The sequence below is a fragment of the Phocoena sinus genome, chromosome 16, assembly GCF_008692025.1.
Source record: "Phocoena sinus isolate mPhoSin1 chromosome 16, mPhoSin1.pri, whole genome shotgun sequence".
Classification (NCBI taxonomy): domain Eukaryota; kingdom Metazoa; phylum Chordata; class Mammalia; order Artiodactyla; family Phocoenidae; genus Phocoena; species Phocoena sinus.
The window spans coordinates 20746233-20758324 of record NC_045778.1 but is presented as its reverse complement, the minus strand read 5'-3'; the positions used below and the strand labels follow the sequence as shown (position 1 = coordinate 20758324).

General features: G+C 35.4%; 1 protein-coding gene and 1 non-coding gene across 10 annotated transcripts in view; one reads left to right on the top strand and one right to left on the bottom strand.

Annotated features, from left to right (window-relative positions):
* Positions 1–12092, top strand: part of HERC4 (HECT and RLD domain containing E3 ubiquitin protein ligase 4) — a 134160-nt gene that overhangs the window by 15678 nt on the left and 106390 nt on the right. For all 9 annotated transcript variants that reach the window (XR_004346176.1, XR_004346177.1, XM_032608095.1 and 6 more), the window contains one exon: positions 11420–11579. Coding sequence is in view for 7 of the 9 variants with exons in the window: in XM_032608095.1 (XP_032463986.1) it covers positions 11420–11579 (160 nt within the window). In the remaining 2 variants the exon portion in view is untranslated. The remainder of the gene's footprint in view (positions 1–11419; positions 11580–12092) is intronic.
* On the bottom strand, positions 8802–8906 carry LOC116742091. Its single transcript, XR_004346362.1, has one exon. It is a non-coding gene; the product is annotated as a U6 spliceosomal RNA (small nuclear RNA).

The following is a 12092-nucleotide window of genomic DNA, read 5'->3' as shown; positions in this document are numbered from 1 at the left end:
TTTTAGAGAATAAGCATTTTCATTAAATATTTTTTGTTTTACTTAATTCTTAATTTTTTAGAATATATTTTATGATGATCATTATATGATCATATTAGACATCCTTTAAAAAGTGTCAGTAAACAATAATTTTACTTTAGGAATAGGGAAATAACATGCTGCCTTGAGTGAAGTAGCCATTTGATTATTTGTTATCTCTATCACAAAATTAGCAATATGATTATTTAAAGTAAAAAAAAAGCATTCTGAACTATTTATTGGTGTTACTCACTAATCCCAAGTGACTAATGTCTTCATCTTTTAAAAATTCAGCATCGTAAAATGTGTCAACTACACATTCACTTGTTCAATTAAACAATTAAAGAACCATAAAAGAAGAAAAAAACACATGTAGATAATCAGTGTTGACAATTTAGTATTTATTTTTCCAGTTTTTTCTCTGCATATATATTGGGGCTGTATGTGACATATTTTTATACAAGAATGGAGTTACACAGTACCTTTTTAATTTCACAGTATAGCATCTTGTGAACATTAAATTTCTAGAGATGGATATAAGTGAACTTTGCATTGCTCTAGTTGGAGTTTTGAGTTATTCAGAGAGAAGGGAAGAGGAAAATCTATATTTACAGCAACTAGTGAGGCATAGTAGGCAGAGGATTCTGGCTGAATTAAACATTTACTAAGTAATTGATATGGAGCTACTTTTTTTTGTGGCTGCGTTGGGTCTTTGTTGCTGCGCGCAGACTTTCTGTAGTTGCTTCGAGTGGGGGCTTCTCTTAGTTGCTGTATATGAGCTTCTCATTGCAGTGGCTTCTCTTGTTGCAGAGCACGGGCTCTAGGCATGCAGGCTTCAGTAGTTGTGGCACACGGGCTCTAGAGTGCAGGGTCAGTAGTTGTGGCGCATGGGCTTAGTTGCTCCACGGCATGTGGGATCCTCCCGGACCAGGGCTGGAACCCGTGTCACCTGCACGGGCAGGTGGATGCTTAACCACCGTGCCACCAGGGAAGTCCCTGAAATGGAGCTTCTTAAAATTAGCTTTTCACAAAGTATATTCCTTCTGACCTCCAGTTTTGTAATTGTTATTAACATGACTGTGCTTGTTGCTATTCATAACTATATATTTTTTTAGACCCTGATAACTTGAGAATAAAATATCAACAAAGATTTTTGTTCTCTGTATAAAATACTGACAGTTGTTCAAACTGTTGAAGTTTTTTCTTTTTTAATTAAACATACATGTAGAACTTCATTAAGCTCATATACCACATTAAGAGTTAAGATTTTCTTTTTTTAAACGTAGATTTTATTTATTTATTTTTGGCTGTGTTGGGTCTTCGTTGCTGCACGCGGGCTCTCTTTAGTTGCGTTGAGCTGGGGCTACTCTTCGTTGGGTGCGCGGGCTTCTCATTGCAGTGGCTTCTCTTGTTGCGGAGCACGGGCTCTAGGCGCGTGGGCTTTGGTGGTTGTGGCTCACGGGCTCTAGAGTGCAGGCTCAGTAGTTGTGGCGCATGGGCTTAGTTGCTCCGCAGCACATTGGATCTTCCCGGACCAGGACTCAAACCCGTGTCCCATGCATTGGCAGGTGGATTCTCAACCACTGCGCCACCAGGGAAGCCCAGAATTGTGTTTTTAAAAACTCTAAATTTTTCTTTGCTCATGGAAATACTGCTAGGTATCATAAATGGGTTTTCAAACCCATCTTTAAAACACATTATACCTAAGTGTAATACTCTATCAATAATTATATTTAACTGAGCTTTGTAACATTTTCTGTGGAAAAATTCATTGGAGTTTTACATTTGGGTGTCAGAAATTATCTTCACGCATCACTTATCCTGGCTTGTTTAGCTCTCTTGCTTTATTGGTTCCAGAAAGCTTAAGATAGATATTTGTGAGCAGCATTTAACTTAACTGTGTATCACATTTGAAATATAAATAATACTTTACTATAGCCACTGTTTCCTAGAGAAGAAAATTTATCAGACCAGGTTAGTTATTTCCCTAGTATTTTGATTTGGAGAAACAAAGGACATTTGTTCCTGTGGGGTTTGGGGTGAGTTATAATTTGGGGACTTACTATATCTTAAAAAAAAAAAAATTCTTTTTTTCCCTGATTACCAAAATAGTACATTTTTATAACTTTTTAAAAGTTACAGAAATAAATGATTTGAAAAGTGGAAGCCACTTTTTCCCTACATCCTAAAGATGACTACTACTGTTTCTTTATAATTTCATATCTTTTATACCTGTATTAAAATACGTAATCTTGTACACACATACATAAAGTTCTGTGGTTCTCTTTTTCATTTAACGTATTTTTATCTTTTCATGTTATACTGTATAGACATTCATTTTAATAGAAGCACCGATTTCTATTACATGGATACTCCATAATTTATTTACCTACCTGTTACTGGAAGTCATGTTATTTCCTGTTGTTGTTATTGTTGTTTCCCAAAAGGAAAGTTTCTGGGTCAGAGGACATGCATGTTTAGAATTGTAATACGCATTGCCAACTTGCTCTTGCTCTCTAAAAAGTTTTTTTTTTTGAGCTTGTATTTTAAAGATTGTTTAGAGAAATGTGTCTTTTGCCAATTCTGTGTAAATTTTTTTTGCCATTTAAAAAGTTGTTTGGTATGGAAATAATGTAATTCGAACTAGAAACTTCTAAATTTCAAAATCAAGTTTATCTGTGATTGAATTATTCAGAATAAGTTATTTATTTCTGTGGATCACCTTTAAAACAAAGATGGTAGTACTTGGGTAACTTGACAGGAATGTTTTGAACCCAAAAATATTTATTTAAGTGTATTTGTTTGCTAGGGCTGCCATAACAAAGTACCACAAACTGGGTGGCTTAAGTAACAGAAATGTATTGTTTCACAGTTTTGGAGGCTAGAAACCCAGCATCAGGGTGTCCTCAGCAATGGTTCGTTCTAAAGATTATGAAGGAAGGATCCATTCCAGGCCTCTCTCCTAGCTTCTGGTGGTTTGCAAGCAGTCGTTCACATGCATTCTCTTTGTGTGCTTGTCTGTGACGATGATTCCTCTTTTATTGGGACACAAGTCAAATTAAGGGCCTACCCTGCTCCATATGACCTCATCTTAACTAATTATATCCTTGATGGCCATTTTTCAAATAAGGTCACATTCTGGGGTACTGGGGATTAGGACTTTCAGCATATCAATTTGGGGGTAACCCAGTTTATCCCATAATAACAAGGTTTTGAGATCTGTAGATGAAAGAGGATACAGAGTAATGATAATGTTTATATTTTCCTTCAAATAGCTGTTTTAGAATTTCGAATAAGATGCAACTTTTAAGAGATGCTAGATCAGTCTGGATCATAGTCAGTCAATACTCACAGAGCTTTTCATGGTCATTCCTGGACATGCACACATGCAGGGCTGCAAAATACTTGAGTCTCCCGATGTGTAGATTCCCAGCTGAGGTTCAACAAAGCACTGCCTTGCCTTCCTGTTATAATATGTCCTTTTTGTGATATATTTAATGCCACACTTTTTGCATTTTTGTTGGTGATTTCACTGTTTAAAATGGCCCCCAAGCATATTGCTGAGGTGCTATCTAGTGTTCCTAAGCACAAGAAGGCTATGATGTGTCATAGAAAAAAATCCATTGAGGCATGAGTTTACAGTGCTGTTGGCTCTGAATTCAATGTTAATGAATCAACAATATAATTAAGATGTCTTTAAATGGAAACGCACATAACACAAGGTTATGAATTGATCAGTTGATGAAATGTTGTGATGTAGAGGCTTGTAGCAACCTAATCTTGTATTTTCCCTAGGGGCAGTCATTCGGTATTTGCTAAATAGGTATTTGGTGACTTTATGGAACATAACTACTGTGAATAACAAGAATTGATGTATTCCCAACTAGACTAAAATAAAAAGACTAAAAATTATAAGTGGAACAGTGATGGGGTTTCCTAGAAGGGTGGTGCGGTGGTGAAATAAATCATCATATTTAGCATTCTTTTCTTCATACATTGTGCAGAGTTTTGCATTATCTTTCAAGGAAGTGTGAAAGAAGTTTGGAGTCACTGTTTTTGTAGTTTTTATTTTTCTCTTTGTACCTTTCATTAAGCACAGTTGAGAATGAAAAAAAAATTTTTTTCTGTCCATAATGGCAAAGAGAAGAAAACTGACAGAGGAACATGTTCATAATTATGAGACATATCAGAAGGTGAATGTAGATACACCGCTGTATGGATATGGTGAAATTGATCATGTAAGTGAACTCTTAAAGAATGAGTCTGGAGATGATATTCTACATGAATTTTCACAAACTCAGGAATTGGTGAACATATTTGTTAGATCCCAAAGGAAATAGGTTGTTCTTATTCAGTTACTTATTCAGATGGAAGGATTTTATCATGTAACATTTTACAACAAGAACCTGGATCTATTCTGTGTTGCTAAAAGGATGTGCAACTGTATTCTTTCTTTTATGATGTTTCTGCAGCAAAATTTATTTGATGCAGTTTGTTAGTGAACAAATGCTGAAGTCAGAGGTGGATACAAAGGTAATTGGAGGAAATAAATGATGTAGAAATGAAAACCGTCATTAGGTTGAACATCTTTTTTTTTTTTTTTTTTGCGGTACGCGGGCCTCTTACTGTTGTGGCCTCTCCCGTTGTGGAGCACAGGCTCCGGACGCGCAGGCTCAGCGGCCATGGCTCACGGGCCCAGCCGCTCCGCGGCATGTGGGATCTTCCCAGACCAGGGCACGAACCCGTGTCCCCTGCATCGGCAGGCGGACTCTCAACCACTGTGCCACCAGGGAAAGCCCTAGGTTGAACATTTTAATTGGTTTTTACAAATCTAAAAATGACAACATTTTGTGTTTATGGAGCAAAGAAGATGGCCTTTTTCTCCTTAATAAAACGATGCACCATCAGTTTTCAAAAATACTGCATTTTAACAGTACAAGTGTTAAGAACAACCAGAAGTAATGATGAGCTAGGGCTTATTAGATTTGTATTTGGAATATATCTGCTGTCAGTATTTACAAGATGGATATGTTATATCTATCTAGTTCTTTATCTTTCTGTTTTTGCTCCTCTCTCTGAACAATGTATTTTTTTCCTGCCTTTTTCAAGACAGTCTCCTCCACTTAAGTTTTTTTTGCTTTTTTGTGCCTCCCCAAACTAAATGTTCCTTTTTTCTTTCCTTGAAGAGAAATATTGTGAACCATAAATACTGATATGAACAGTGTTACTTTTCTCAAACTTTTTATATGAACGTTTTGAAGCATAAAGAAAAGTAGAAAGAATAGCACAATGACCAACAGTTAACATTTTACCACGTGTTTTTATCTGTACGTATTTGTATTTTTTAAAAAAAGTACCTTATTCTGAATTACAGTCAACTGTAAGGATCATGTGCTGTTATTAAACCTTTTCCAACAAGTTTAGCATCATATGCTCATAATTCTAACATCTTCTTGTAGCTTCCATTTATCAGAGGAATCAATTGTTTTAGGTTTTTTTAAGGAATTTTTTCTTTTTTTAAAAATGTATTTATTTTTGGCTGCATTGTGTCTTCATTGCTGCGCGCAGGCTTTCTCTAGTTGCGGCAAGAGGGGGGCTACTCTTTGTTGCAGTGCGCGGGCTTCTCGTTGCGATGGCTTCTCTTTGTTGCGGAGCACGGGCCCTAGGCGTGTAGGGCGTCAGTAGATGTGGTGCACGGGCTCAGTAATTGTGGCTCACGGGCTCTAGAGTGCAGGCTCAGTGGTTGTGGCGCATGGGTTTAGTTGCCCCGCAGCATGTGAGGTCTTCCTGGACCAGGGATCGAACCCATGTCCCCTGCATTGGCAGGTGGATTCTTAACCACTGCACCACCAGGGAAGCCCGTCGATTGTTTTTTTCATGGGCTTTCTTGACAAGTTTTTCTTTTGTTTTCTGTCCTTTTTCATATATATCCATACTCAACCTAAACTAAAGTGAATTTAATCCCTCTTACCCCTCTCTTTTCTGTTTGTTGGCCTTGAAAGGCAAATGTAGCTTGGTGATTAAAACTTTGAGTTAGCATAGTACCTGGTACATAGTAAACACTCAACAAATCCTAGCTGTTAGGTTTGGTATGAATTCTGTTTTGTTTTGTTTTTTTCTCTTTCTCATACAGGGCATCATTAAGCCAGGTTTTCTAGTGAATTTTTTGGTTTGTTTTGCTGGGTTCATTTATTCCCCCTTCTTTCTTGCTTATCATTGACTTTTTTGCAAGCCACCTTGTTTCGAGCATTCATCCAGAATTTGACCTGGATGTGAAATGTCTCAATATAACATTGACCTAACTTTCTAGCATACTGGGAGGAAACGGTTGAGGTTTTTCATTTTAATTAGCCATTTGGAAAAAATAAGTAGTTTAAAAAAATTGTACAAGAACTTAACAGTTTGTATATTTGTTGTCTGAAAAGCCTGTATTAAGTAGTAGTCCCAAGACATATGTTATTATGTTTCTTTAATAATATATTTCTCAGTAGTTATTCATTCTCAAAATAGGTATCTTAGTAATTTGATGGGGCTCAAATTCTGAAAGAACCACAATTATTTATCTTGAGTTTTTAGTGTGTAGAAAAAAAAGTAAAGAGCCCAGTTCGGTTTTAAAGTGAAAACAATGGTTTTTATACATTGCTTTAACTATTTTCTCTAATGTTCTATTTAATTTTTAAAATAATTTTAATTTTGAATAGATAATATATCCACATGGTTCAAAAATCAAAATAATATAAATACACATTGAGAAGGTTTGCTATTACACTTGACCACCCTATTTCCCTTCTACCCACATCCCCTATGGGCAGCTATGTTTATTAGTTTTTTATCTTTTCAAAGTTTCTTTGTGTAAATGTAAGCAAATATGAATATATATTCATATTCTTTCCTCTTCCTTACACAAAAAATAGCAAATCGTGTACATTATTCCACGTCTTGATTTTTTTCCCTACTTTTCTAATATACCCTTGAGATCTTTCCATATCAGCATGTAGCATTTCCTCTTTATTTATGTTTTCAGAGCATAGTGTCCCAGTGTGTGGATGGAATCCTTTATTGATGGATACTGGGAATATTTCCCGTGTTTTTGTTATTATATATAGCACTGCAAACACGTAAATACACACACATTCACACACACGCACATATGTATTTGTACTCTACCCTCCTAGGTTCTCCAGCTGGGGCTTGTCTAGACGAAGGACAGATTAACAGGGAGAAAAACAAAACAAGTTTATTGCCTTGCGTTTACATGCAGGAGCACTCAGTAATGAGTAACTTAAGGTGGTAGTAGAACATGGGCTTATATAGCATCTTAATAAAAGAACAATAAATAGAGAAGTAACAAGACGAAAAGGACTTTGAGTTTCTGGGGTGGCAAATTTTGGGAAGGTAAATATGTGGGGGAACTTAGATAAGGGCTAGTTAGTAAAGTTTGTTATGTAGCTTCTGCTGGTGCTGTCTCTGAGCTGATAAATCTAGAGTTGCCTCCAGTGATTAACTCTTGTCCTTCCTGGTAGAGAGGGAAGGTGGGACACTTCAACAAATTTATGTCCTGCTTTTAGGCACATAAGAGAGCAGAGAGCTTTTCTTCTTAGTGGCCTTCAGCTCAAAGCAGTCCTTATGCCAAAGTGGCATGTTTTGGGTTGGCATATTCTGCTGCCCTTTAGTACTTAGATGTATCTGCAGGGTATGGAATTGCTGGATCCAAAAGGTAATTGCATATGTTTTGTTAGGGTTTGCCACATTCTTTTGTATAAAGGTGGTTCTGTTTTATACTTCCACTATCAATATACAAAAGTGCCTTTTCCCCCAACAGATTGTTATCAAACATATGGATTTTTATGAGATGAAAAATGTTATCTTGGTGTGTATTTATAAATACACGTTTTCAAATTAATAAACTTTCTAAGAACAGTTTAAAGTTCACAGCAAAATTGAGCAGAAAGTACAGAGTTCCCATACACTCTATACTACATGTATACAACCTCCCCCACTATCTGCAGTCTGTACCACAGTGGTACATTTATTACCATTAATGAACCTGTACTGACACATCATTGTCATCGAGTCCATAGTTTACATTAGCATTCACTCTGTGTTGTATATTCAATGGGTTTTGATGACTGCATAATGATACTTAGTATTGTACAGAATAGTAATAGTATCATACAGAATAGTTTCACTACCCTAAAAATCCCCTCTGCTCTGCCTGTTCATCCCTCCCTCCCTCTAACCCCAAGCAACCACTAATCTTTTTACTGTCTCCAAAGTTTTGCCTTTTCCAGAATGTCAAATGGTTGGATCATACATTTTGTAGCCTTTTCAGATTGGCTTCTTTCACTTAGTAATACACATTTTAGTTTCCTCCATGTGTTTTTGTGGCTTGAGAGCTCATTTATTTTTAGCACTGAATAATATTCCACTGTCTGGATATACCACAGTTTATCCATTCACTTACTGAAGGACATTTTGATTGCTTCCAAGTTTTGGCAATTATGAATAAAGATGCTATAAACATCTGTGTGCACGTTTTTCTGTGGACATAAGTTTTCAACTCCTTTGAGTAAATACGAAAGAGCACAATTCCTGGATCTTATAATGGTATGGTTGGTTTTGTAAGAAACTACCAAACTGTCTTCCAAAGCGTCTGTATCATTTTGCATGCCCATTAGCAACGAATGAGAGTTATTGTTGCTCTGTATTCTTACCAGTGTTTGGTATTGTCAGTTTTTTGGGTTTTGGCTATTTTTTGATACTTTAGGTACTTTTTTATTGAAAAAAATATGGAACGCTTCACGAATTTGCATGTCATCCTTGCACAGGGGCCATGCTAATCTACTCTGTATCGTTCCAATTTTAGTATATGTGCTGCCGAAGTGAGCCATTTTAATAGGTTTATAGTGGTATCTCATTTAAATTTGCAGTTCCCTGTTGATATATGATGTACAGCATGCCTTCATATGGTTATTTGCCATCTTTATGTCTTCTTGGTGTGGTGTCGGCTCACGTCTTTTGCACTGTTTTTTAATTGGGTTTATTTTCTTACTGTTGAGTTTTAAGAGGGTGGTTTGTGTTTTTGTTTTTTTTTGTTTTGGATAACAGTCCTTTATTAGATGTGTCTTTTGCACATATTTTCTCCCAGTCAGTGCCTTGTCTTCTCATTCCTTTGATAAATTTTTATAATTAAGTATGCAAAATAAATGTATGGCTTTATGAATTTTCTAAGTGAACGTATTATTGGCTTCTCAGTGTAGTTTGAATTTTCATTTCTCTCATCAGTGAAGTTGAACATCTTTTCATAGGGTTAAGGGCCATTTCTGTTTCTTCTTTGTGTGAACTATCAATTCACATCTTTTGCCATTTTTCATTGAATTATTGCTCTCCCCCACCCCCGCCTCAGTTAGTCTTTAAATATTAGGGAGGTTATTTCTTTATTTGACATGAATAACATTTTTCCTGTTTTTTTTTTTAATCAGTCTTTTCACTTTGCTTTTAGTTTATTCTGCTGTATTTGAAGAAATGATTTGAATTTTCTCTCATGGGTACAGGGAATCTCTTCCTCTTTCCTTACTTACACAGCTTAATGTCACTGTCTTCCAGAATTCTTCTTACTATCTTTCAGGGCTTTAAAAAGTATCTCATGTTGCCCTGGTACCTTTTGTATGTCTTTACCTTTGCGTTTAATAACCATCCTTATCTTGCCTGTTTTTCTATAGACTGTAAACTCCTTGAGGACTAGAACTCTGTTTTATTTACCTTTATGTGTCTAGTGCTTGGAGCACACATGGTATACAATAAATATTAGTGTTTGGTATGCATGATTGTTTCTTTGTTGCTTGGATTTTTGGTGCCTTTGATTTTACAGCCATTGCTATCTAATTTAAGTACTCTTCATATATTATTGTTGAACCAACCAGTCTTATTCATCCTTCTTGTCATCCTTTCATTTCTGCTCTTTACTACATTTCCTTTGAGGATAGTTTTGGAGAGATATCGACTCATTTCAGGGGCCTCTGTGAAAGATTAACAGATCTTTTGTGCATTTTACTTCTTCATAATTAAGATTTATGGGATGCTTTGATGTAAATAAATGATGCCATACTTTTAAGTCCTTTTTCTTTTTTTTTTCGTGGGGGGAGGCAATGTGTTATATATGTTTTGTTTTTATATGTTTCTACAATATAATTTTATAAGAACATATATACAAAATATACACAAAAAGTGAGAGATTAGTATAGTGAACGTCCATGTACTATTCATCAACTTTACGAGTTATTAACTTGTAGTACTTTAAGGTAAGTACTTAAAATAACATATCCTTAGAGTTATACAGATTCCTGAAGGCTGTCTAAGGGCTGACCTCCCACCCCAAAATGCAGAATAAGTACCCAGATACAATTTGAATTTCTCTGTACATAGGGATTCAAACTTCTTTCATGTAATCTGCTTTATTATTGAACAGCTGCATTTGTACATTGATCTAAAATGTGCTTCTGAAGAAACCCTGATTCAGTTTTAACAGCTCTGCAACAAGAGACTTTCAGTTAATGAAGACATAGCTGTCTTATTAAGCTAAAGAAGGTTAATTTTTTTTTAAAAAGTTTAATTTTAAATGAAGTCTTAAAAAAAACTTGTAGTGTACTAGTAAAAAAAAAACTGATAGTGCACATCTTAAAGAGACTAAGGAAGCAATTTCACTTTCTTTACTGATTTGTCAGTGGCTACTGACAGTCTTATGAAGGGCCAATATTTTAAATTAATTTCTGGTTAAAAGCTTGGACATGTTTTAATCACATGTAGAATTTTTATGTCTTTGATGTTAAAAGTAGCAGTCCATAAACTGATATCTATTTGTTATGGTCACATTGCCTTTCAGTTCTCTCCTCAGTGTATCTAGTAGATGCTTTATTTATGAGATCTGTAAAGAATTTGTTTCTTGTCAGAAATTGCTAATTCAGATTATTTCCTTAATTTCAGGATCACTCCATAGTAGTATCCATTTGGTAATGTATATGTCAGTTACGATTTTATTGTTAAAAAACAGCCGAGTTATTTAAATGGTTCCCTTTCAGCTGGACTCCTCTCTTTTATTGGTAATGGCTTTGAATGAAGAGCACTTTTCGGAGAGAATCTTTATAAACCCTTAATTTCTTTACCCAAATGTTAAAGTCACTTAGTATTCTGAGTTGATTATGCCCTATGACATATCTCTGTATTTACCACAGCGAGAATTTCGTATGGAACATATTTGTTAAGTTTTTGAGAATAACTGAAGTTATATTTAGTCTGTATTTCAGCATTTCCTTAGCTTTTTTGTACAAGATGAAGACTATTGTTTTATTCTTGTTGGGAGTTTAAAACTAGAATGTAATGTCTCTCTTCTTGATTTCTGTAGAGCAGGTTGTTGCGCTGGATGCTCAAAATATCGTTGCTGTTTCATGTGGAGAAGCTCATACATTAGCACTAAATGACAAGGGCCAGGTGTATGCTTGGGGTCTCGATTCTGATGGACAACTTGGCCTGCTAGGATCAGAGGAATGTATCAGAGTACCCAGGTAACAAAGGTGACCGACAAGAGGTCTTTAACAATCTTTTATAATAAATTTGCTATCTAAGTTATTCTGCTTACTACTGGGCATTTAAGAGTTGACACCGAATTACTTCTGTCCTTTGAGTTCTTAAGGCATTTACTAGGTAGGTTCTTGCCTTTAATTTGGATTGAGTGCTGTTTTTTATATACTCCATATTTCCCCAAATTATTTATGTTTGTAAAGAAAAGGGGTAGGGAATGCATACTTTATTATAAATTTTCTCTCACTAAAAATTTTAAGTGGGTTAAGACTAATTGAAACCATTAATTATACTATCTTGAGTACCTCAGCCATTGAAATATTTATTATATATTGGTTGTTTGCATGTTTCTTTCTCTTGTTTTTTTAGTCTTTATTGTTTTTATTGAATATAGAAGTCCCACATGCTTAAAGTGTAGAAAGAATAAGTCACTTTCTACGTTTTTACATAGCAGTGACCACAATTTAATTTATGCTAACCACTAATTCATCATAGAA